Source organism: Manis javanica, chromosome 7 (assembly GCF_040802235.1).
Source record: "Manis javanica isolate MJ-LG chromosome 7, MJ_LKY, whole genome shotgun sequence".
Taxonomy (NCBI): domain Eukaryota; kingdom Metazoa; phylum Chordata; class Mammalia; order Pholidota; family Manidae; genus Manis; species Manis javanica.
Window position 1 is genome coordinate 126,114,406 of NC_133162.1, and position 27,061 is coordinate 126,141,466.

Genomic DNA, 27,061 nt, shown 5'->3' on the forward strand with positions numbered 1-27,061 from the left:
CCACTTTGACAAGTTTTGTTTCTTGCCTGCGGTTGGCTCCTCTTCCCACTGGTCTCTCTAAAATCCCTTTACTGCCACTTTAATGGCGTTTCGAAAAGGAGTGAAGGCAGATGAGTGTTCATCTGCTATGTTTAATGGAAAGTGTGCAAAGATTCTCTAACGAGCAATTGAGAGGAGGAAGGAATAAAACCTCTATAGTTATAAATTTATTATTTTTTATAGCATTTGAGGTTCTGCTGTTTGTGAAAAGCACTTTAAATAGAAGGATCTTGTTGGAAAGCAGTTGCCTATGCGGGCACACCTCCTTTTATTGTGCCTCACAGATACTGTATTTTTCCCAAAAGGAATGTTTGTGGCAATCCTGCCTCAGGCAAGTATGTCAGCACTGGTTTTTCAACAGCATTTGCTCACTTTGTGTCTCTGTGTCACATTTTGGCTATTCTTGGAGTATTTCTTTTTTATTGTTATTTGTTATGGCGATCCATGATCAGTGATCTTATATTTTTACTATTCTTATCATTGTGGGGTACCACGAACCTGCTAATATTAGATAGCAAACTTCCATTGATAAACGTCTTGTCTGTTCTAACTGCCCCACCAGCCAGCCATTCCCTATCTCTCTCCTCGGGCTTCCCTGTTCTCTGAGGTGCAACAATATTGAAATTAGGCCAGTTAATAAACCTACAATGGCCTTTAAGTGTTCATGTGAGAAGAAGAGTCGTATGTCTCTCAATCAAAAGCTAGAAATGATTAAGCTCAGAGTGGAAGGCGTGTGGAAAGCTGAGGCAGGCTGAAAGCAGGCCTCTGACGCCTAACAGCCATGTTGTGAAGGCAAAGGAAAAGGTCTTGAAGGAAATTAAAAGTGCTGCTCCAGTGAACACACAAATGATGAGAAAGCGAAACAGCCTTACTGCTGATACGAAGAAGGTTTTAGTGGTCTAGATAGGATCAAACCAGCCAGTAAGCCAAAGCCTAAGCCAGAGCAAGGCCCTAACTCTTCTCAGTTGCATAAAGGCTGAGGAAGGTGAGGAAGCCGCGGAAGAGAAGTTGGAAGCCAGCAGAGGTTGGTTCACGAGCTTACGGAGAGAAGCCGTCTCTGTAACATCAAAGTGTAAGGGGAAGCAGCACATGCTGATGGAGAAGCTGCAGAAACTTAGCCAAAAATCTAGCTCTGATCATTAATGAAGGTGGTTACAGGAAGCAACAGGTTTCTAATGTAGACGACACAGCCTTCTATTGGAAGAAGATGCCATCTAAGACTTTCATTGCCAGAAAGGAGAAGTCCGTCAAAGTTCAAAGGACAGGCTGACTCATTTGTTAGGGGCTAATGCAGCTGGTGACTTCAAGTGAAGTAGTGCCCATTGACCATTCTGAAAATCCTAGGACCCTTAAGAATTACACTAAATCTACTCTGCCTGTGCTCTTATCAGTGGAACAGCCGAGCCTGGATGACAGCACTATGTTGAAAACATGGTTTATTGAATAGTTCAGGCACACTGTTGAGACCTACTATTCAGAAAAAAAAAAAGATTCTTTTCAAAATATCCCTGCTCATTGACAATGTTCCTGGCCACCCAAGAACTCTGATAAAAACATACCAGGAGACTAATATTGTTTCCATGATGGCTAACACAACATCCACCCTGCAGCCCATGGACCAGGGAGTAATTTCGACTTTCAAATCTTACTGTTAAAGAAATACATTTTGTAAGACTGTAGCTGTTGTACATATTGATCCCTCTGAATCTGGGCATAGTCCGTTGAAAATCTTCAAGAAAGGATTCACCATTCTAAGTGCCGTTAAGAACATTTGTGATTCGTAGGAAGAGGTCACAAGTACCAGCATTCACAGGAGTTGGAAGAAGTTGACTCTCCAACTTTCATGACTCTGAGGGGTTCAGTACTTCAGTGGGGGAAGTCACTTGCAGATGTGGTGGAAACAGCAAATGAACTAGAATTACAAGTGGAGCCTGAAGACGGGACCAAACTGCTGCAATTTCATAATAAAACTAGCAGATGAGGAGTTGAAAATCATTGTCCATCCCTGTGAAATAGCCCACTTTTTAGGACAGTAACTACTATTAGAGAATGTTTTGAAGGATATTTGGGTAGGTTATTGGAACCTTAAAGTAGATCTCTTTAGATTTTCTGTTACTGAAGCCTGAAGAGTTAAGGTGAGCAGGAATGTACCAGTTGTCTCTGGGGCAGCGGCGTGGTTGCTGGATGGGGCATTTCGAATCATTGGGCAGTAATTTTACAGGGCTTTACTTCCCCGAAGTTCTTTAAATGGAAGAGAGCAGATGATAGGGAAAAAAGATGCCCGTGATCTCTTTTCACAGGAAGTAGGTCAGGAAGCAGAAGTATAAAAAGGTTCTTGTGTTTGTCTTGGCTCCATTTCTCCCTGCCCTGTCCAGGCCCCTCTTCCTACTTTAAGGCTCCTCCACAGCAAATACCTCATCTTCCCCTCTCTCTCCAGTCCATGCACATTTATATGTGGAGAGGTGTATGTTTTAGATAAAATCTGAATCGTAATTTGTCGTGTAGCCTGTAATTCCACTTACATTGGAAACATTCTCCCTCTTCCCCTCTCTCAACCGTTCCATTTTAGCGTTTAAAAAATTCCCTTCTGACAGGGTTAGATGAATTATGAAGACAACTAGATGATTAAGTCGTACGTTAGCCATTTAAAAATCATGGTTTCTAAAGTTTGAAGTCATACCCCTGTTCGTCAAGTACCATAAGCTTTGATAACGTAGTTATTTTAAGATATAGTACATTATAGCTGCCTGGGAATTGGATTATTTTTACAGTAGCACAGATGCTTTTGCTATCAACCTTTAGATGGCAGCATCTCTCACCATAAACCTCATTCTAAATGGAATTTCTCAGATACATCAGGTGTTTGACACAGAAATTCCCTCAGAAGCCACCTGACCTGCCTTGCCATTCGGTGTGCAGTGTTGGAGCTGCAGCCCAGAGAGGGTCAGAACTGGGGCTCAGGGATAAGCAGGGGAGAGCTACGGACTCCTATCTGCCACTCTTCCCATCCCTTCCTGATCACTGATGTGACATGTGGCCCTGTTAAAAGCACACTCAGAGGCGACCAAGGAAAACAAGAGTCAAGGGGTGGTTCAGGACCAAAACACAATGTAATGTTTGAAGGGAGCAGACAGAATAGGCGGTCTTTTTATTAAGCAGGTTTATTTAGATGTGATTCACATATCATGCAATTCACTCATTTAAAGTATATATAATAGCCCTTTTTAGTATATTCACAAGGTTGCGCAACCATCACCACAACCTAAGGTTAGAACAGTTTTGCCACTCTGGAAAGAAGTCCCGTACTCTTAAGCTGTCACCCCATAGCCTGCATATTCCCCCACCCTGGCAACCGTTCATACTCGTTTCTATAAATTTGCTTATTCTGAATATTCCATATGAGTGGGATCAGGTAATATATAGTCTTGGGGGGACTGGCTTTCTTTACTTAGCATGGTGTTTTCAGATTTCATTTGTGCACTTTGAATCAGGACTCTGTTCCTTATTATTGCCCAATAATATTCCATTGTTTGGATATATGACATCTCATCATCAGTGGATGGACACTTGGCTATAATGAATAATGCTACTGTGAGCATTGGTGTACAGATTTTTATGTGAACATATATTAACGTAGAAGTGAATTTCTGGGCCAAAGGACAACTTTGTGTTTAACTTCTTGAGAAATCCTCACTGTTTTGCAAAGTGGCTGTACCTGTGCGATGCCACCAGCTGTGTGTGAGGGTTTTCTATTCAGTCTCATTAAAAATTGCAAGTTTTCTGATGGTAAGTTAGGGGTGAAGGGGAGGTGAGAGAGAGGACTCTCAGGCTCTCCTGTGGCTCCAAATTGCATGCCGGGCTGGCTGCTGTGCCTTTTTGAAGGCAGCTATGTCAGCTGCCAAGAATGCAAGCATCGTCTCAGCCCTGCACAATTGCTGTGCGTCACCAGTCTGATAAAATGCCTGGGTTCTACGGGTGCTCAGAGCATGTTGATATTACAGGCTGGCTATTTGTAATCCTTGCCTCCTGACTTTGGAGATACCATGCAACCCAATCATCTTTGTCCCAGTTAGAGAAAAAATCCAAATAAAAAACCTTTCTCCTCAAGCTGCCCAGGTTTGAAGATGTCAAAATCACTTTCTTGACATACACCAGTGACAGCTGTAAAGACTTCACAGCAAAAGAGCAGCTTTTGTTTTTGTCAGAGTTGACATTCTCGGAACAGAGCTTACCCATTTCTTCTTTGGCAGCCTAGACTGGACATTCCCGCGTCTGTACTGAAATGACCGTGTGTGTGTGTGTGCATGCGTGCAAGGGAGGGGAAGGGGCTGGCTCTTCTTTTAGGCATATTTGGGTTCTGGTGAGGACACACACTGTATACTTTGAAGCTTTCTTTGCATCTGGAAAAAATTTGCCACACTCAGATCTTTTCCACTGCAGGTCCCGTCAGGAAGCCCAAGTATGTGGAAAGCCCCAGAGTACCTGGAGATACAGTTATAATCCCGTTCAGAGAAGCGTCCAAGGCAACAGAGCCCAGTGAGAATGGTAAGAATATGTTTTCAATGATTTCTCCCCCGACCCCTAAAGATTTTACATAATGACACTCCATTTCTGAGTGAAACTTGAGTGCCTCTTGGAGCAAAGCTTTACCAAACTGAATGTAGTTGGAAGGTTTTTTTTTTCCTCCGGCAGTTACAGAGATCTGTTTAGCTAATGTAAATTCTTGGAATTATATACACAGTGTACGAATAGTTGAGTCGGTGCATATGTGTTGTTTAAAGGTTGAGTCTTATTTCCTCTCAGTTTTGACCTGGGGCGGGGGTGGGGGGGTACATATGAAAAGCCAGCCAGAAGACTGTTTCCAGCACTTTGCTTTGTTTTTCAGTACTCCATTGTTTTAGAATATTCAGCAACAGGCTTTGTCAGAAAAGCTGAAACTTTAGCTGGACAAAGCTTCTAATAACTAGCTTTCTTAAAAACATTTGGTAGCTTTTGAAAGCTTCCTATTTTTTAACATCTAAAATTTTTCTTTAGGGAGTGTCAAAATAGGGACAAAAAAAAAGCCAATCCAACTTGATTGAAACCTTTGCTTGAAGACATTTTTATATTTTGTTTTTTCCCCTACATCTGGAAATACGTGTAACAGACATTGCAAGCTATAGCATTCCATAAATGTATTAATAGTTCTTTATTTTTAAAAAATCAATTCAGGAATTTACTTGTTTGTTCCTTTTTGAGGTTGGGGGGGGGTCCCCAATTTGCAACTCTTTGGCCTTTGTGTGTTTTGAACTTACATCTTATTTTCCTGCAGAAACATGTGGTTAGGAATCCTGGCTTATGTAGAGAAGCCTATTTCACCCCCAGTGTGGACACAGCTTATGTAGTGATGCTGAAAGAGAAAATGTATCCGTATGTCCACTTTGGGGTACCTGGCATCCTCCTCTCCCTCACTGTGGGCAGTGAGGGGCACAGCTCCTTTATGTTCTCACCACCGCGGGTGCATTTTGTGTTTCTGCTGATGCATGGTGGACAGTGGGCAGGAAGCAGGACATGGTAAGAAAATAAAGCTAGAAATGAGCTGTGTGGGGGGGCGTATGGCAGAAGGTGAATGTCAGGAAGAGAAGTTTGGGATGGGTAACGGATGAGAGAGACCAGAGCTGGGCATTTTGGGCAGAGGAGGTGCTGTTGCCTGCATCTTGGCATCAGAAATTCCATCGTCTCCCTTCTCCAGGCACTCTGTTGTTTGGTTTGGGTAAGAGTGATGCGCTAGGATTTGTGCTGAGGGAGGGGCAGGGTGCCGGGTGTGTGCTGGGGAAAGGGGCGTGTCCACAGTGGTGTCTGGTTAGGATGGCCTTCCTACATATACTGACTTCCTCACAACTGTGAATTCACATGTTGAGCGTGTCCATGTCAACCTGTTGTGTCATTTTTATTCTGAGTGTTGAAAATAAAAGCCTGCTCCTCTGAAGTGAACACCAGTAGGCAGATTTACCAAGCTGTCTGCCCATTTCCTAATGAGCCTGCCACCCCTTCCCCTCATCCCCACCCTCCTAAGCCTTTGTAGCCCTGGTCAGCAATGCCCCTGGTGTGTTGGCTGGCCGAGGCTCCTTTATGTGACCTTGTCCTCCCTGGGACAGAGCGTTGTTGAGGTCCTATTGAGGGTTTAGAACTCCCTCTGTGGTAAGAATGAGAGAGACATTTAGGATTTTTATTGGGCAAAGAAAAGAGCTTATAAATAGTTCCCCACTGTGTGCTTTACTCCCCGTGTCCAAGACAGAACTGGCTGTCCCTCTCAGGGGCAGGAGGCATTCCCATGCTGGGCTGCCCGGCTGAGCTGAATTCAAGCACGGCGGTCAACGTCGCCAGCACAGCCTGCATCTTGCATGTGCACCTGCTCCAGAGGTCCCAGCTCTCAGGTTCAGCATCATGTCTCCATAGGGACTGAAATTAAGACAAACCTGGGCTACAAATACCAGAAGTTTCCAGAAGTTCCTCCTAGCTTTCTTAAAAACATTTGGTAGCTTCACAGCAAAAGAGAAGCTTTTGTTTTTGTCAGAGTTTACATTCTCGAAACATAGCTTTCCCATTTCTGGGCTACAAATACCAGAAGTTTCCAGAAGTTCCTCCTAGAATTAAGAAACAGTACTTTTTCCATTCTTCAGGTGCCTGGGAAAGGGATGTAGTTCACGTTTGTGGCCACGTGGGCTTGCCTGGATAGCCATGATGTTGGCGGCAGTTATCTTTTGATGGGTGAGAAGGTGGCTGCCTAACAAAATTCAACTTGACAATTAGTAAAGGATGGTGAGCTTTGTAATTCCCATGGAATTCTTTAAATTTCAAGAGGATTAATTACATCTGTCATATTGAAGTGCAAACCTTATGTCCAGGTCATTGAGCCTAAAGGAGAGACTAGAGCAAACTACACCTAATTGGGTTGCGTATTAACCCACGCATGAATGGATGCGGGATGGACAAACCCTGGTTTCTAGAATTTTATATCAGCACCATCACTTAAGTTTTAATTTAAAATTTGATCTTACACTTTCCATATTGTCTTTGGACACTTTTTAACATATGTAAGACACTTTTCTGAATAATAGCATTTCAGTATTCACCAGAGTAACAAACTATTGAAAATGGCTGTATGTGTATTGCTTTTGAAATTTCACATAGACTCGTGAAATATCAAGTTATTCCTAAATGTTTGAAATAACCTTCCCAGACTTAGCTGCCTCCTTTATGGCCCTAGCTCCATAAATTCTTGATTCTCAGCTCTCTGTTTAGAGTTTAAATAAAAGTAAAACAAAACCAGTGAGCACTTTGAATTTGTTCATTCATTTATAAATGATTGTATTTATGTGTAATTTGCATATTTTTGCCATCTGGGAAGTTGGTTATATGATATGGGCAGATGAACATTTTTATTGTAAGAAAAGAACCTGCTTATTAAAGTTTATATGCTACTGGAAACATCCTTAGGGAAAGACATTGTTTTATTCAGTATTTAAAAATATTTTGGAAAAATAGCATTTTTCTAGTCTGGCAAAAAAAGAATGATTTAATGAGGTCCTCAAACAAAATGCAATCCCCTTTTTCCTGATAAGCAACACGTCATATAGAATAAGTTCTTCACAAATAAGCTTCCTATTGCTAAACCAATATATTGTTAGGGGGGGAATTGACATTTACCCCCAAAACAATACCTCTGCCTTAAGGGAAAATAAGAAACAAATAGAGAGAATTATTAAAAATTATAATAGCGTTCACAGCTATGCTGCTTTGAATTAGGAGTAACCATAATCCATTTAGGTTTGTTTATCATTATCTACTTGAGCAAGCTTTGATGGGGAGGGGTGAGAAAGTTTTAGTCTTCATGAGTCATTGCTTAGTTGAAGATCAATCTCAAAACATGGTGAAACTTTTTTCCGGCAGTTTGGCTAGCACGTAAAACTAACACATATGAAAACTGAATAATTAAATGCAAAACAATGTCACTGGAAGGAGTGACTATCTTGTAGATACATGTGTTTAAGTAAATATTGATGCCTTGTGTTTTTTATTGCTATTTCAGATATTCAAAAAGATATAAAGAATGAAAAAGGTGTAAAGAATGTGGTACCTGTCTACCCACTACTCAGTTTAACAAATACAAATTAACTGTTTCCACCTGATCCCAAGAGGTAACCTGGCTACTGCTAATTTAATTTTCAGCTACTTAGAATGGTGATGCACCATTTTACTTAGATGGAAGTACAGAAGGGGGCCATACCTGGTGTGTGAGCAGTGGAAGAGAGACTAGAGGTAGGGTATCTTACTAATTCTACATTTCCTTAAATAAATAATAATTCAGTTCTTATGCTATGAAAAGCACTGTGTTGGATGCTATTTGAGATGGGTTATAAAGCATAGGACCTCTTTTCATGGAGCCTTAGAGTCTGGTTGGGGCTTAAAGACCTATAAATACAGAATGACTATACCGCAAGGGGGAAGTGATGTTGACTAATCCAAGCTGTGCGGTGAATCAGGTGCTGAACTGGGAAAGATTTAACTGGGACTCTGCCTTACGATTTACCTGGTAAAGTATAGGATGGAGTGGGGCAGGAAGGAGACCAGGATCAAGGAGAGTGGTTAGAAAATGATTTCAGTAATTAAGGGAGAGAATAAGACCTTAAATTAGATCAGAATCCAGAAAGGAGATAAATGAGAGGATTCTAGAGGAATTGCAAGGACCTGGGAGCTGTACGAGACAAAGCTGTTGTCTCCAGGGCTTTGAGACAACCTTAAGAGCACACTGGAAGAGAAGGAACTGTCCGTATTGGCTTGAGTTCAGTCTCAGGCATTTTGAGTTTGAGGTGCTGGTGCAACATCTAGTCAAAAGTACCCAGTGTACAGCTGGCATATCAAACTGGGGCTCAGGAAAGAGCTCAGGATGTTAAGTGGGCAGCCTTTGCTCAGAGGGAATGTGATGAGGCCAGGTGCAGTAGGCTAGGGAAAAAGTCATTGAGAGAAGAGGACTAAGAAACTCTGGTATTTTATTCATGAGCCATGGATAAGGTGGAAGGAGCAGCAGTGCCTTCCAAAGTACGGGGCATCCTGGGAACCATAGGTTTCTCCCTGCTTGTCCAATAGGACAGGTGCCACTCTCTTCCTTGGAGGACAGAGTCTTTGCAGGATCAGAAATCTACAGGAAAAAAGAGGAGATGGGATTAAAAAAAAAATCTACTGTGCTAACAGGGCTGTTTCAGGAGACCTAAGGGGAATGAGTTTCAGTTGTCGAGTTACATGATAAAGAAATGGAATTGGCAAGGATAGACTACCCCTTTTTCCTCCAAGGTGTTGAGCAGGTAAGGGAAGATGAGAGATCAGTTAATAGGATGAGGGTGTGTGCGACTATGGTTTTTACTTATTTTTAAGAAGAAAGAGAATTTGGTACAATTAAAGACTTAAAAGCTGAGGTTTTCAAAATATTGGCTGTGGACATCTCGGCATCCCCAAGACCTTCACAAGGACCTGCAAGGTCAAAACTCTTAATAATAATATTGAGAAGTTATTTCCATTTCTCTCATGTTGGCAATTTCACCTGTGGCACGAAAGAATTGTTGGTAAGATTTCTGATACCTCAGTACACATCATGGTAGGGGAACCTGCTATACCAGGGCTGCACATGGTATTTTTCACCCCCGTGCACTTTCACCAAAAATAATTCACAGAAGACTGTCCCTGACAAAGCACTAAAAATAATGAGTGTTATTAAATCTTGCACCTTGAATACCCATCTTTTTAATGTTTTCTATGATGAAATGGGACGCTTCTGCATGCTGAAGTATGTTTGTTTTGAGAAAAAGCATTTGTGTGATGATTTGAGTTGCAAGCTGAACTAGCCATTTTTAAGTGCATCATCATTTTTGTTGGAAGAATGACTGACAGACTGTGGTTATTCAGAATTGGGTAGACCCACGTTTTCTTGAAAGGGAACAAAATGAGCATGTCACTTCAATAAAAAAAACCTGACCGAGATTAGTTGCCAATGATAAAATTTGACCTTTCAAGTGAAAATTAGGTTTTTGGGAATACAAATCTGTCACATTGAGCTTGACAGTATTCCAGGACTTTTAAAGATGAGATCTGTGGTGATATTATTGAATGTGATATTTTGATATTGGATAATAAAATGTTTAATTACTTTTGCAAGGTCTGCAAAACCAGTATTTTCCTAATGGTCCAGAGCAAGATGTTACAAAATCTTACATGGGTAAGAAACCATTTGAAACCTGTAATAGACCATTGGATTCTACTGTAAGAGGGTACAAAAGTTCATTGATAGGGATTCAGAGTCCACTGGAACTAACCTTTAAGAAATTGCTGCTTGTCAATTTCTGGTGAGGTATCAAAAAAGAATATCTGTAATTAATGAAAAAGCTTCCCCCTTTCCCAACTACATACCTATTTGAGGCCACAATTTTTCACATGCTTAAACCAAAAGAACAGATCATAACAGATTGAATGCAGAAGTAGACATGAAAGTCCAGCTGTCTTCTGTTAAACCAGACATTAAAAATAATTTGCAAAAATATAAAACAATGCCATTCTCAACTAGCCTTTTAAATTGAAAATGGATTATTTAACATGTAATAAGTCTCATTAACTTAAAATGAATTATATAGATTTTTAAAATTCATTTTAATTTCTAATACGGTAAATATTAATAGATATAACCTATATAAGCCAAAGCTCTTTGCAATCCTCAGTTTTTAAGAATGAGCTCTGAGAACAAAAATTTGAGAACCACTGGCTTTCAGAGAAGGAAAAGAAGCAAAGGAGAGAATGAAAAAAGGTGAGAAAATTGATCCAGAGTCTGATTGTCATCATGTAGACTTGGGGCAAAGAGGATTCAGACACAAGTGGCAGTGTAACTGAAGACATTTTGAAAGAAGTATGGGGTGAGATTAAAAGTGTAAAGATAACTTGGAGATTCAAGGAGGAGAGGACAGTGATGGTTTAGGAGAAGGAACAGCCAGAAACAGGAAAATGCTTGCAAATAGAAGGCAAGGAAGGCAAGAGTCTTAATGGGAAGCAGGTCATCGATAGGGTAGAGACAGAAGAAGGGTTTAATAACATCAGTCAAGGCCGTGTCTCATTTAGCAGACATGATTCAGAAGTACTGTCTTGGGAGCTGATACTAAGTCAAGATCACATGCTCGTGAATGGCTGAACATTGTCAACACTGCCCAGAGCTCTAAAGTCTGAGGAGGGTGAGAATGGAGACAGGCTTCTCTTGATGGAATGATCCTTGGTACTCTCCAAGAACCTCCATGGTTCTAATAGCCTGGCTTTAAGAAGAGGGAATGATTAGATGGAACATGAAAGCAGCACGTTGGAACAGTTTGATAATCAGAGAAATGAGGGGATTTGTTACCTTCAAAGAATAGGGAGTTCAGAAAATAGTAAGGCAGAAAGATTAGAAACAAAACTTCTTTTTTAAGGTAGGAGAAATATAAGCACATTGAATATAGATATCCATGAAACCAGAAAATGAAATAATTGTGAGAGGGTGGACTCTTGGTGTTGAAGTTGGTAGAAATAATGACCAACTTTCATATAGCATCTTGTTTCGAAGATGTTTGCCTTGCAAGCTGTTTCTCAAATTTTTTGGAGCTGTGCATGTGCCCCCTATAAGTGGGTTATGGCCACTTCCCTGATGAGGGAGTAGAGTTTAGAAAGGTTCACGCTGTGTAAGTAGTTCACAATAGTGGAAGCGTGGAGAAGTCCTTTCTTCTGAGACTATAGGCGAGATGGGTGACTATACGGGGCACAGCAAGTTTGAAGTTCTGGTGGCAGTGATTGGGGTGCAGTTTACAGACTGTATCTGAATGTTGGTGCCCAAACGTGGTCCAACAGGTATGAATTCCCAGCTGTCTTTTCATATTATTCTCTCTTCTAAATTGTTAAAAGAGTACAGTTAAAAAAGACAGGCAGGAAGTGATCCAAGAAATTCCCTATGCCTTCCTCCATGTGATTATTTCACAATGGTTTGATATCATCCGTGAAAACATCATCGGGAGGAATATTCTTCCACTGCCTAAGGGATTTCTAGGGAGTGTGAGGCTCAATTCCGAATACAGTCATCATAAATGCGTCGGATAGTTTAATCAGTGAGATGTGAAGTGTTGCTAAGAGATGAGATCTTTCTCTCCAGCTCTTATCCCACTGGTACTGAGTAAGGTACACCAATTATTGATGAGTGATTTAATATTAACTACATGAATGAAAAATAGACTCACCATTTAGAGTGTCCTGTGGGTTTTGGTTTGGGGGTCATTTTGGAGTAAGAATTAGCTTGAAGAAAATCCTCTCTGACTGCTCAAATCTCAATATTTGGTGACTGACTATGGAGGAAGAAGTGCATTTCCATTTTACAGTTGAGCATTAGCAGTGTGAGTTCCCAGGCGGCTCATCTCTCCCCAAATGGCACTGTCACACTCCACCCAGGGGTCCTACGGCTAGAATGAAAGTACAGGGAGAGAAGGCGCTGTGCATTTAGGAAAGGCAGGATGTGGACCACTTGATGTGGATTAAGGAATTCAGGTGGCAGAAGGCTTCTGAGGGGAAGGTCACCAGGATGACAATTTAGAAGAGAGAATAATATGAAAAGACAGCTGGGAAGCTTTTGCAAGAAGTAAAATTACAGTGGGGCTTAATGGGAGCAAAAGCTGGAATAAAGAGCATCCGTTCGTTCATCCGGAGCCCAGTAGGGGTTTGGAACATTGGTAGCAGCAAAGTCCCAGTTGAAAAGTTAAGAGAACAAGTTAATCATGAAATTGGGAGTTCCTTGTCGATTCAGATGTTAAACCTGGAATTGCTGCTGCTCCCAACTTGGCTGAAGCGGGGAGGTTTGGATGACTAGTTGTCTTTGGATATATACATATTTTTTCTTAATGAAAGTCTTGTCAGTCTGGGGTGTCTGCCTGCAGACACAATGTGCAGGCAGCAAGGTCTGCCCCTGCCCACTCGCTCCCTCCCCCTGAGGCAGGACCTAGGCAGGATGCAGGGTCTGAACGACCCCCAGGTGAGCCAGAGGCTGCGGCCTTGCTTGTCGAGGGGTGAATTTTGTGCTAGCCAGGCCTGTGCAGCTGCTCTCTGCCTCTACAGCTGCTGCCAGCTGGGGTTGGTCCTGGCTCTTTCCCCGGTGTTTCAGGTTGAACCAGAAGCTAGACGTTCTGGGGCACGGTCGCAGTTGCCTACCAGTATAGAGATTGTTTCAGAGGGAAAGGGGGCGTGGCAGAGAGGAACTGCTGAGGTCTGCCCCCTCACCCATTTCTTCCCTCACCATCTGCATCCTGTTCTCTCCTGGTTCAGCTGCCACCCAAGATAAAGTGGCTGCCCTGCTGGTGCCTTGGGGCCAGGGAGGCGGGACGGATCCTGTTCCGCAGTGGCTCGGCCCTTGGGTGTGCCTGGGTTGTGCTGATTTGGTGTGGTTCCTGCCTTCCTTTCCCAAATGCCTGTGTACCTTGAGAATCCAAATGTGGTTAGAGATCTCTGGTGGGAACACCTTGTGTAGAAACGACTGAGGGTGTGGTTGACCTGCCCGGGGGTGGCTACCCTGTCCGTTCTGGTTTGGGGCTACCGCCCCTTCATGTTGTGAGTTTAACTGAAATGATCCAGAAACATCAGATTGTTCTCTTAACCCAGAACAATCAAGCCTTGGCTATTTTACCGCAGCATTTTCTTGAGCAACCAAAAAACATCCAAGCTGGCAAACAGCCCTTCTTCTTACCCCAAACATTGGGAGCTTTTAAGAGCAAGCAAGGGGTGGGGTGCTTTTCCTTCCTTGAAGATACAGCTAGCCCTTGTTTCCCTTGGAGTTGCCACCCCGGGAGCATGACTTAGCAAAGTGATGTTTGAGGGAGGGTAATGCAGATGGTGCCTTAAAAAGGGCAAAGTTAGCAATGAACTTTGTGGTATTGTCGCTCAAAGGGAACAGTTTTGTTCTTTCCTCATTTTGTTTTTCTAAGAGCTATTATCTATGATCTGCAGATTTTCACATCTGGGGAAAATTGGTTCATGAATGTATGGGCTAGGCGCCTAGATGATTAATGAAGAAGACAAAGCGTTAAGATAAGTGATCCTATTAGAGGTTACATATTGTTCTTAAGTTCTAACTTCCATGAGCCCAGCTCGCCTTATACATTATCTCATTCCCTGATGGATGCTGATTTTAAAATATAGAAGAGGTGTTAGAATGATGTGACTATCATTTTGTCAACCACTATGACATTCCATTAGGCTTTTGAAAACAAGGTTAGCCTACAGCTCAACATTTAAATAAAATCCAGTAATAAAATTGTCTTATGTAAGCAAAGCCCGGTGAGCAGCGCTAGGGAGACCTGAGGAAGAGGGCCTCCTAGCACGGCCTGTGGCTCCCAGGTGAGCGTGCCTCCGCGTTTCCGTGAGTACACAGAGGACTCGCCCGCCTACTCTACATCTCCGTGTTACTGAGTCCCATCTCTTGGGATGCATTTCACTGGGGTTTAAAATCTGTGTTTCAACATGGATTCCTGGTGATTGACCTTTGGTTGGACTCATGGTTTTGACTTTGCCTGCTGCGAGGTAGGCACAGCAAGGCTTCCTGAAGCTGTCTTGCCCTTGTCGCATTTAGTGGGCATAGTTTCAGGATGACCCCAGCGTCTAAGTAGCCTGGGTCTCTGCCAGCGTCCCCTTGGGTTTTGCTTTATTTTAGCCTCTTGTGGGTATTGGCCCCCGTGTGCTCATGAAGAGTAAGATGAAGGGTGGGCCTTTTTCTACCTTTGGTGTCTGAAGTACCTGCTTTTCAATTGCTATCAGGTAGTGGCACTGTGTTCCTCTGATTCAGGTCAAATATTTCACCTTTTGCAGTTGGAGTTCTTCTTTACCTGTTCTCTTAACCTGTCACAGCCTCTTGATTAGGATGTATTGCTGCAGGACAGGCAGTGTGGTCAGACTTTGTGCATTTTATGATTACACAGAGGCAGCCGAGAAGCAACCGTGGTGTCCACTCCTCCAGATGCCAGCTGTTATGCAGTTCCCCAGAGAGGCAGCCTCATTGTTCTCTTTCTTTGTTCCAGAAGCAAAGGCTGATAATGAACCGAGCTGTTCACCGGCAGCTCAAGAACTGTTGACGAGGTTGGGATTTTTACTGGGAGAAGGGATCCCAAGCGCCACACACATAACCATTGAAGAAAAAAATGAAACCATGGTAATGCCCGTGAAAGACACTGCCGGTCATACCTGCTCGGAGGATGAATGAAGGGACAACCTTCTTCCCCTTCTCCTGAGTGGGGCAGTCCTTGTTCAGTCAAATGCATCTGGGCTGTTGTGTTTTGAAATGTATTTCTGCAGTTTGTGGAGTTTTGCAGTGCAGAGGTGGGGAAAAGCAGGATACGGAGCTTAAGGAAAGGTTCCCCATTAACCTTCTAGTTAATGCCCTGGGGGAGAGTAGCTAAATGCATGAAAGTAGCTGAAAGAATTCCTTAGCAATGATAGCATTTGTATCTTTAGAGCACCATCCTTCCCATCCGGCTGCTTCAGTATATGCTTTCCTGTGCATTTTTAGCAGTTGAGATTTTGGATGGTCAGTGGGGTGAGAATACGATTTGTAGGCGATGAGGCAGAGACAAAATAAGATGAGCCCAAATGGTTGATCTGGGGGAGAGCACTCCCCATCCTGGGCAACAGCAGCCTGCTGCCTCTGAGATGAGATGTGGACGTCTGAATAGCAATGAGGGGCCGGAGCTTCTAGCCCCTGTGCGGGTGTCACGCATTGATTGAGACTGCAGTGGCCACCCGTCTCCCCGTGACCGCAGGGCCCGTAAATCTTCAGGAATTAGATCAAGGTATCAGTGCTTGTGAAACATCACGAGAACAGAGTTCCCAGATTTTCTGCACAGAGGTCAAAGAACTCATTTGTCTTCTGTAGCCTTTAAATGAAAGGAAGTCTGCCTGTTTGTTGTTTCTGTTTTGCAAATGTGCATTCCCACTGAATTATTTCTAAGACTGCCCTATTAAAAACAAAACCAAAGGGAGGGGAGCAGAATGAGGATGTTTCTCTTATATAATTTGGAAGATCATACATATATTAAGCTCCCTAGAATATAGAAGCTGTTTTCCATTTCCCTGTTTCTAGTTTTATTGTTTCAGCCTCAAAAACGAGATGTGTGGAAGCGTTCTGCGTGAAGCCGTGCTAATGCCTCCTTCTGTCCGTCTTGCAGTGCACAGCTCCGAGCCAAGGCATCAGCCCTTGCTCCACACTCACAAGCAGCTCGGCGTCTCCCAGCACCGATAGCCCCTGCTCAACCCTGAATAGCTGTGTCAGCAAGACGGCAGCCAAGCAAAGTCCCTGTGAGACCATTAGCAGCCCTAGTTCCACCCTGGAAAGCAAGGACAGTGGAATTATAGGTAAGAGGCACCCTGCTCAGTAATGGAACGGCGCGGTGCGCGTCAGCCAGAGCGCTCACCAGGCACTTCTTCAAAGGGTTTAACATGGGCTGTGAAGGTCACTCGGCCAGGGCCCGCCCGGTTCTTTGCAGACATCACTGGTTCCTAGTACAGCTGAGAGAACCAAGCATCGGCTTTTTATATTCCTTGGTGTTTATTTTATAACATTGGTCTTATTTGGGAAAAAATTTTCCAGATCAGATCTGGCCTGCGAAGTTACACAAATCTTCCCTCCTCACCAGTTCATTTTGTCTGTGGCGGCTCCCACCAGGGCACAGAGAAGGGGAACGACATCTCTGCATATTAAGAAGTTTCCCAGCCTAGTGCAAGGCCATGTAGCCCCCAACGTATTTCTAGGTGTGTGTTCTTTACTGTCTTACAGTGGGAGCTGACCACTATTGTGAGGCCAGGATTTTCTAAGGATGCCCCTGTACACCCACAGCCACACAGCAGATAGGGTTATCTTGAACTGAAGGTGAAGACACGCAGATTCCAGTCCTGACTCTTAGTCGTGCTTACCTTGTGACTTAAGCAACATTTGAGTTCTTTACACACATCTTTATATAACAGATTAAAGATTCTGATTCGTTCAGTAGTTTCTAGTCTCAGGTGTGTATTGGAATCAATGAGGGCATTTAAGAGCCCCTATTCTTATACCCCATTCCCAGACAGAGCGCATTTCCGTTTCTGCAGGTGGGTCTGGGTGTCTGTGCGTCTCAGGCCTCCTGCTCGGTGCCTTTCTGGTAACAGGTGTGTGGGCCCACCGGGCAGCTTGCTCAGGCCCTCCTCTGCTCTGCAGTTGTGCTGCTGATTAACATTCGTGCTCTGCCGAACCAGTCTGCTCCTTCCCTTTTGCTGATTTATACACGTCTCTGAAGAATATTTTACATTTTATTAATGGACTGAATCCCACTGAATTCCACACTGATATGTCATCAAAAGAACCTTAGAACTCCATATTTTGTTCAGTCCCCTGCAATTTCTTTCGAGTGTAATTTGAAAAACGTTGCAGGGTCATCCAGTCTGCATTCTGGAGATTGCCCCGGGAGGCCTGTGGTGTGCTGGGACTGGACTGTGGGCTCCCTGGGGTGGAGCTCACCGTGGCTTTGTGAGGGGCCCTCAGCATAAGGCAGGCAGTTGCTGCCCTCAGTTTTCACTTGCCCTCAGTGGCTTTTTGTTTTGTTCAGTTTTAATTGTTTTATTGAGATACAATTCATATACCAAAATACTCACCCATACAAACCATTAGAAGGTTTTTGGTAGATTTCGGAGTTGTACAACCATCACCACAATTGGATCTCAGCATTTTCACCACCCCCAAAAGAAACCCTAAACCTACAGAGGTCACACCTCCTTTCCCTCCACATCCCAGCCCTACACAACCAGTATCCGCTTGCTGTCTCTCTAGATTAGTTTATTCCGGACATTTCATGTGAATGGTGGCTTGAGGTTTCTGCAGCAAATTTAAATTCTCTTCGCTCAGCTTCAAGCCCTTCCAGTGAGCTTATTCTCTTATTGCCCATTCTCATCCCTCTCTGCTTCCCCACCTGCTGGACAGTCCAATGCTGATTTTTCCCGACGCGGCTTCTGTTCCGGTGCCCTGTCTCTCTCTGAGCTTCCCATCAGTGACAGATGTCCGGTATTGAGTCTGTGATAACCAGATGACTTTCTCTGTGGCATTCTTCATTCTTCAGAAACTTTTCCTCCTCCACAGAGTTAGTCTTCCTTCTGTGAGTTGGCCAATGCTGTAGACGTTTTTGACAGCTTTTTCCTTTTCTTTGTGTGTTCTGGCATTGGCATTCCATGCCTCTGATTTTAACTAAGCCAGTTTGTTATTTTGACAGATACTTTTCCGTAACAGAAAATGACCCTCCTTGCATTCATTCATTCATTCATTCCTTTCTGCCTCTTTCGCTCTCTTGTGGAGATATAGTGCTGCCATTTAAAACGTGTCCTAATGAAGGGAAAGAAAAGTTGCTGGTTTGCTTTTCTGTATTGTTAGTGAAAGCTGCAGGAATATGGAGGCTCTTGATGAGTACTTGAGTCAATGCAGTCCCACCCAGTCTCAGTCAGGCTAGTCCCCCATGACCTGCTTTCCATAGCATCACACTATGTTCCTTCAGTTTACTTACTCTCCTTTTATTAATTACTTTTGTCTCCATATGGAGCAGGATGTCATCTCTATTATTCTAGCCATCGACTGGGCTCCTAGCATGGTATTGAGAATGAGAAATCAAGGGAAGAGAATTTTGCTACTACCAAACTGCATTGAAGGAAGGAATGTTTAGTTGGCTTCTAAAGAAGCTGTGCAGGATTTCCGTTCCAAGTTGGCATGATCAAATCTTTTAATGCCATCTGCATTTTAAGCTGTGACTTGTCACTAAATGACACAGTTCACGTCATTGAGGCTGTCCTTCCTTCATTGGCTCAAGTCAACATGCTCCCTTTATGTAGCTGAACATGAAAAATGAAGATGTCTGAGATGAAAGCAGGAAGAAGTAAGAAGTGATTAGTATCCCTTTTTTATAGAAGACCCCCAGTTTCTGGAGGTGGTGCCTCATGCTGCTTAGGTGATCTCCTGCAGAAGGCAAGGACTGTAGGTGGCTGAGAGGCAAACACTGCTGGTGACAGTGTTCCTCTGTTCTCTCTCCTTCTGTGATCTGCAGAATTAGAATCTGTTGCCAAGGGACACATTGGAGGTGTGGTAGGGCGGAGAAGGGCAAACAGCAACTATTTCCTCTCTGGGCAGACTGTAGCCACGACTCTTTGTAGAGGCAGGAGTGGAGGGGCCGAGCGGAGGGAAAGAGCTTCCTTCTGCGTCAGTGCAGGAATTGCACGTTCCATTGCTTCTTCAGGGGGCGGTGGCTGTGTCTCAGCTGTGGCTCTGATTGCTGGGGGTTGCGGGTGTGCTTTTTTTCTGCCTGAAGAAGATGCCTGTTTTTATAAGGGGCAGCCTGAGAATGGCAGCCTTTGGGCATCTTAAGCATTTATACAGAGAACGCAGCGATCCTAGTGGACAGAGGTGACGGTGAGATGCCGTAGCTCTCTGCCTTGGAAGGCCTGACAGCTACTTGTGGCAGGGCTGGGTAGGATCCATGTTCCAAGTTACACAGGGCCTGGAGAAGGGACGAAGAGGCTTTCCATTTAATTTTCCATTTTAAGTTGTTTAGGATTTGTCTACCCACAGGCTCGGGTTGGAGTGGCCAAGGGTTTTGGGGTTGGGCTGATCTGAAGTGCACACAGCTGTCATGGCCTTGCAAGCTTTGGGTTGCTATGGGCTCCCATTTAGGGCTCAGACTGGAGTTCATTCCTTGTGCATTATTAGCACATTGTATTTAGGGCATTGAAGGGAAGTTTCGAACACATCCTTAAAAATTCCCAGACCTCCCCCTGCTATTTAAGCTGATTTCCATCATGCTGGTTATAGTTAATCTAAATATTTTTGACCAACAGTTGCCATGAGGGGAAGCTTTTGTTCCCCATGCCCAGACAGCCGCCTCAGGGCTGCCATGGGATGTCCTTCCTGGCTTCTTTTTCTGTTGGTTTTGACAGATTGCAGGTGAAAAGAATTTTCTTTTTAGGAGCTGCTTAGTAGGAAAAAAGGCAGGCTAATGACCATTAGAAGAATTTTTTTGGACCCCTTCCAGGCTTTCTCGAGCAAGGACCAGGGCTTAGCAGAACCCTCCCTGCCCCCTGTTCCAACTTTATTGTCTTAAACAAATAGGAGTCCCACTTACGCTATTTCACAAGGTCCAAGTTCTTTTTATGTAAATGTCTGTGGAAGTATAATAATTATAGCACATAGAAATACTGTCTAAGCTAGATGGGATCAACTGAATTCACTAAAAATATCCTCCTTTTTTTTTAAGTGTAATTTCTTTACCCTTTATTAAAATCATTGGCATTACTTAGAAGTTAGTGTCTGGTTTTTCCAATTTGCAATCTAAAAACCTTCTAAATATGAAACTATACCCAATCACCATAAGTAGCTTTTCAATTACTTGCTTTGGAAAGGAAAACTTACAAGTGGCTTTTAAAGGTATTTCCTCCATGCCTGAGAAAACATTTTTCCTTCACCACACTCCTTTGAATATAACCTGCTTCCAACTTTAACAAGTGGAAATTGTAAACTGTATTAATCCTAGCCTAGAAAAAACTAAGTAGATGTTTTCATTGGAATGTGTATGAAAACCAATCTAATTTTTAAAAAAGCATCGCTGAAAATAGTGGGTTTTAAAGCCCTTTCTGACTTGAACGTATTTCATTTTTGGTTATGTCCATATCATGATCAATATTTTGTGTGTATGTGTGTATCAAGAAAATGGGCCATTTCTCTATTGAGGAGGAAGGAGGATAGATACTGGATGAGGAACAGACAAAACCCAGCTTTCCTATCAAGATTAAAAATAATAACAATAATGCTTCCTATCCATTAATGATAGACATGCCCAGGAGAAGGTGTTACAGGTAGCAATTGGAAAAGTTTGCCTGAGGAGGAAGCTCTTAAAAGTCATCTGTTCATTCCCTCCCTCTACTATCTGCTAGTACCTCCTTGAATTTATAATCTCCAGGTTACTTTCCTAGCGTCTGGGCTCCCTTCCCTTTTAGGAGTTGCTGTTGGGACAGCTCCACGCAGGGGGTGTGGGACTCCAAAGGGAAGGCGGCCACCTCTCTCTCTCCTGGGCGTGTCTCCGCACAGAGCAGGTGTTGTCCCCCCGCCCGCCCGGCTCCCCAGCACCTGAGTCACCACATTCCACCAGGCCGGGAGCTTTCGGGACGATTAAATGCTCAGAATTTGAAGCGGGTAAAGCACAAACTTGGGCTCTTCCTCCTGCCTGTCTCCTTTCCTTGTGGGGGGCTGGCCGGTGGGAGGGGAGACACCACGACAGTGACTTGCCCTTGAACTCCTGCTCACTTTGAAGCTGGAAGGCAGGTATACATTTAGGCAGGGGAGTACTGTGACAGAAACCTTTCTCCTGCAAAAGTGGCTTGCGGGAAATACCGGACACTTGCTTAGTACCCTGCTGGTGCTTGCTAGAGTCTGGATAATGTTTCTTTTTCTGCCCAGTTGCTTAGGACTTTTTTTAACAAAAAATTATCATGGGCTGACTTTTATTTTCCTGTGGCATTTCACTGTTCCCTCCTAGGCTTGTAAAATGAAAGTGGCTCCAGAGGTAGCATTAGACCTCTTATTTCCTGGACTTGGTGTCCCAAAGGAGATGATCAGATGTAGAGAGAGGCATATAAAGAGGACTTAATTGTAATTTATTTTCCTTTTTAACTTGCTGTAAATCCTGCCCTTTTAATTTTATGCTAATACTGTTTTGTTCCCACCTTATTGCCCTGCTTGCTACTAAATAGAAATGCTTTGAAATTGATTTGGTTAATAACTATTTAGAGTGTTTCAAATCTGTGTTAATATTCATTTTGCTACATTGCCTGCAATTTAAAAAATCATCCTTAATTATAGAAGTTTTTTTTAATGTCTTGGGAGAAGGAAGAAAATTTGCCTTTAAATAGATAACTCAGTAATATACTTAGTGTGGGAAAGAAATCCTTGGTGAGTCAGCAGAGCACGTCTACTGTACTTGATTGTATTCAGACTGTGGTTGGGTTCCTCCAGCTGTTCTCGGTGTAGGAAGCATGTATTGGCCCCTACTGTGTACCAGAAACAAGTTTGTTCAGTACTGGGACAATGAAGATAAGACACAGTATCTGTTTCAAAATTTGCCCACCTATGGAGCCGAAGAATAATGGTCTGTGCTAGACGCCAGGGCAAGTTGTCCGTTACTGAAAGGGGTTTGAAACATGGCAGTGATTGACACCACTGATGGAAAATGTGTGCTATAGGTGCATAGTAATTCCAACCTCCAGTAGTGCCCCATGCTCTTTTCCAGAAGATTGTGGAACTCTCTGGAGTTGTTAGACTGTGTCAGGAGCTCCAGTGTCTATGCCTTTAGCATAGAAAACATCCTGTTACGTAAATCCACAGGCTTTTCTCTGGAGGCTTTTACCTGCTGTGTCACTGAGTTTCGGCAGTGTGGCTGAGCAGGTGGACCTGTCCTCTGCTTCCCACTGCCCTGCCCCAGCTGATCCTTCAGGTGTGTCCACAGTCAGAGGCCTGATGAATGCTGCCGCGAACACATGGCCTGGGTGCCTGGCCTCGCTGCATGCCATGGCAGAGCAAGCTTTGCGCAATGTGGGGAACAGAGCCAGAGGTTTGCTACAGAGACCTGTCATCCCCAGCCAAAGCACAGGGCCCCGTGCAGGAGCAGAAGGGGAGCAGGGTCCTGCAGCGTGTTGTAGGGGGCTGGCCAGGAAAGCCACGCTGTTGTCCGTGGGAAGTTGCAGAAGGAGCAACCAGAAAGTCCCCTGGAGCCACAGGTAAGTCAGGTCGCCCTCCCCGTGGGACTGCAGGCCAGGGGGAGTCCGCGTGAGAGCCGCCACGGGAGCCCTGTCCTTGCTGGGCTGCGGGAGGCAGAAGCAGTCACTCCAGGTGAGCCTCAGCCTCCCTTCACTGTGTGATTTGTTAGTTTGGGGGTGGAGCCAGGGGGAGGCACTTTGGCACTGTGGCGGGTTGCAAGGTTTCTCTACACTGTCTTTCCCCTTTGCCCTTGGAGAAATTCAAAACCTGGCATGGCAGCCTGAGCCGTGTGGGACGTGAGGGTGAGTGCGGCTGGCAGAGCCCAGACCACTGTCCGGCCCAGAGGCCCCGGCGTTCCCGTGCTGCCTCCTGGGCTCGTCCCTTTGCTCTCTCCCCAACCTCTTAGTCTCTGTTCACTTTCTCTTTCCACAGTTGCCAGGGATGGATTCCATCAGGTGGAAGAAGGCAGTATCTGCAGTGGTTGGATTTTCCTTCTTTGACTTCCTCCCCTCTCCCACTTTTATAAGCAACCCTCATGTTTCTTGTTTGGTCTTTAATTCATGGGTTCAGTGACTTAACTTTTAAAGTCTTCATGTCAACTATTTAACTGAATATGGATGTGAACAAGTTTGTTTTTTTAGTGCTACTTTGTTTTTCAGCTGTAGGGGGAGGAAAGCACTCGAGCATTCATGGTATATGAGGCACTGTACGTATGCCCTCGTATCTGATCTTCTGCACAACCCAGGCCAGGACAAAGGGCTCTTCATAGAGCCCTGGCTTTGAAAATGGAGAGTGCAAGACAATCAATCTGTGTAGTGCTAGGGGAACATGTCAACTGGCTTCTTTGTATTCTTTCAAAATGTATATTTTTGTGTGTATGTTTTATACTGTAATAAACTAGAATAGTGCATGTACATAATCGATAAGTACCTGGTTTGGGGATGCATGCTCAGATGTTTCTAACAGTGTGGCATGAGCGGAACAGTGTAGAGTATTGTTCTGGAGCACAGTGAGGCTTCAGGCGTTGCAGGGCCTCCCTGCCCCGGGGGCTCTTGGGAGAATTCCATGAGCTGAGACCCGGTCAGGCCTTAGAACGGAGCCTGTCCGTAATGAGCACTATGAGAGTATTCCTGTTAGTCACTATTGTTGTTTTCCTAAGGATACTTACTTATTCATCCTCAATCCCACACCAGTGGATTTGAAATGCTTGCAGATAGACGTTTAGGTAAAAACAAGATTTTTTCATCTTCAGTGAAGATAGGAGTTTGGGGAAAAGAAGAGCGAGAGAAAAGATAAGACAGGAGTCAGAGTCATAAAATGTCATTCATTTTGCTTACTACTGGGTAGAAAGCTTTACTCTTAAGATTCCTAGTGGCCAGTGTAAAGAGAGAAACATAAACACACAAGATGCTGTGTAATGTATGCATTCCTAGTATGGGGCCAGGAGAGGCACACCCCCCACCCGTGGGTCCTCAGAAGGGGAGGAGCCAAGCCTTGAACCCATGCCCTGTGCACTTTTCACCTCTATCTTTTCTGCAGCTTAAAGAGAGAGAAATCTGCTCTTTGTGGTATACGTTTGATGTCAGTGGCCCTTAGTTCCTAAACAATTCTGGACTTAATACTAACAGTTTAATTTTCTTGATGTCCTTTTAAACATATAACTCGATTTAGATCCCATCTAACTAGTTGCTGGGCCCTGAACTTTCATTGATTTTTAAAAATTCTATTTTAAATGCACATTCAACACAAAGAAGAATCTTCAATAGGCAAAAAGGGGGTAAAGGCAGGTTGGGAGGGAGGAGGAATAGGTTACTGAGGTTCCTTATATAGCAAAACATGGAACAACTGAGTGCATCCCAGCTAGTCCCTTGCCTCCCCAGCCTCCCAGTCAACAAGTGACTCCCTTCTGGCTGTCAGCCTCTCCCCACTGGCCCCTAAGCAGGGGCTACTGTTTATAGCAAGTAGACTTCATGAAAGGCAAAATACTTTTAGCCACAGCTATTTACAGAATTCCTTTTATGTGCTGAGAACTGTTCAAGGCAAAGGGAGTTTTCACACCCACTGTATGTGCTGTCAGAAGGACTGGTATTGGCCTTACCACCAGCTGTGTGTGTGTGACCTTGAAGGTGATTGGGTTGACTTAATGAGGAGTTTGAATTTCTCTTAGCCTGGAAGAAAAGTGTTTTTGAGTAGCTGATCATTTGCTGTAAGAACTAGCTTTCTCCTCACAGGCCCTGGAGCTGCCCCATTGGGTGTGCTGCTTAGGTCCTGCAGGGCAACTGGAGTCGGGCCTTTACCTGACCCATTAGATCTGCTTCAGGACTTAATTGTGCCTGAACTGAGGTGAAAATACATTGCCTGGGCTTCAGGCCAGATAGAATGGATATAGTATTAGATCCCAGGAGGAATATTGTGAAGTTGGGCCATTGTAGTGGGAAGCCTGTGGCTTCAGAGCTGCTTACTTACCTGCCTCTCAGGGCCCTGGTAAGTGTGGACGGTGGAAGGCATCTCTCAGCTATCGTCTTGAGGGCAGTGAGAGAGTCTTCTACTTACAAACATGTTCTAAACTTAAAATTTCCTCCTTTTGAAATGGCGACCGGACCCCGTCTGGAACTTCCCTTCCCAGCTGGTATTTATGCAGCTGGAGGCCTTTTTCCCTCCCAGCCCCCCAGGCCTTCCTCCCCCACCCCTCACCTTCCTGTTGCTCATAAGGGCCTAGGCACCTGTGGCTGCACTGGGAGAGCAGGACCTTGCAGAGCCTTGGCCAGGCCGCCCCACCTCCCCAGCTGCTTCCTGGCATCCTGAGGCCCTGCGTCCAGTTCTGTCACTTAAAGTGGGAAGTTGGGAAGGCCCAGGGCCTGTCCCAGAGCTGGAGGTCTGAGTTAGGACTGAGATCCTTGGGAGTTTGGTTCTGAAGTACATGGCACTTGAGGAGAGCAAATGTGGAAAAACACCACTTTGACTTTCTAGTTTTCACCTGAAGAATATGTGCCCCGAATAAAACAGCCACAATAAATCAAACAAATTGCCCCCAGCCCCAGTCTGGAATTTTTCGTGTACCTTAGATCTTGGAGTAGTAACCTGGGAACCTAACAAATTACAACATATCTGTGGGAAAAGCATTGAGCCCCAAACACTGGACTTAAAAATGAAGTTTTGCAACATCATCACAACTTATTAATAGGATTACCATTAATAATTACCATTAATAATCAATAATCTAATAAATTAGAGTATTCCTGTGAAGCACCGAGCAAAGTCCCTGACATACAGTGACCTGCAGTAAATTTCAGCTGCTGCTGTTACCATCACCACCACCGCCACCAGCGTTTTTAGGATGGAAAGAGTCATTCTTGCTGTACTTAGGCTCATCTGAATGGTCCATTACAAAAAATACACAGCGAAGGATGCTGTAAGTCTATATAGATGGAGAGATTGAGCATTAATACTTCTGCTAGAATACTTAGAGATTCGGGGAATAGCGAGGGACACCCCAGAAGGAGTGATGGGCCTATCCCAAGTCAACTTACACTTTGGTTAGAGACCTAATACCAACAATCCTGAACCAAAAACAATGGGATTAAATGTACAATGAACCCTTAAACAACACGGGTTTAAACTGCACTGGTCCATTCGCTTGTGGGTTTTTTTCCAATAAATATATGGGAAAAATTGTTGGAGATTTGTGACTTTAGCTTGCTTTTTTGTAAGAATGCAGCATGCAGTACATATAGCATACAAAATATGTGTCCATCAACTGTTTATATTATCAGGAAGGCTTCTGGTCATCAGTAGGTTTTTAGTAGATATGTTTGTTCGTTTGCTCCTCCATTGAATAAGCAGACACTTGTTTAGCACCTAGTATGTGCCCGGAGCTGTGCTGGTCAGAAGAGGAAGCTTGTGGTAGATACTCTGCAGAGGCTTCAGTGTGGTGGGAGGGGCTTTGAAATAGCCAAGGTTTTGAAATACCCTAAGTCCAGACGAGAGCAGCTGTAGCGGAGATAGTTTAGAATTGTGACTGAAGGCCCTGTGGTCATAGAGAGGAAATTGTTTTGTCTGCACTTTGAAACCTTAGAGAGCATTGTAAAAATAAAACAAAACCCCTGCAGACCTTTTGATCCTAGATAACAGGCTCTGTGGGAGCTGATTGACCAGCCTGCTGATACAGCATGCATCAGCTGGTATGTC

General features: G+C 44.0%; 1 protein-coding gene across 12 annotated transcripts in view; it reads left to right on the forward strand.

The window, feature by feature from the left end:
- The window catches only part of TANC1 (tetratricopeptide repeat, ankyrin repeat and coiled-coil containing 1), a 215,019-nt gene that overhangs the window by 129,092 nt on the left and 58,866 nt on the right, over positions 1-27,061 (forward strand). For 10 of the 12 annotated variants that reach the window (XM_017657923.3, XM_036995895.2, XM_017657924.3 and 7 more), the window contains 3 exons: positions 4,480-4,584; positions 15,141-15,271; positions 16,284-16,470. In XM_017657923.3, coding sequence (XP_017513412.1) covers positions 4,480-4,584; positions 15,141-15,271; positions 16,284-16,470 — 423 coding nt within the window. Of the gene's footprint in view, positions 1-4,479; positions 4,585-15,140; positions 15,272-16,283; positions 16,471-16,553; positions 21,314-21,359; positions 22,894-27,061 lie in introns of those variants that run through there. The other 2 variants (XM_073241540.1, XM_036995899.2) reach the window with 2 other exon arrangements.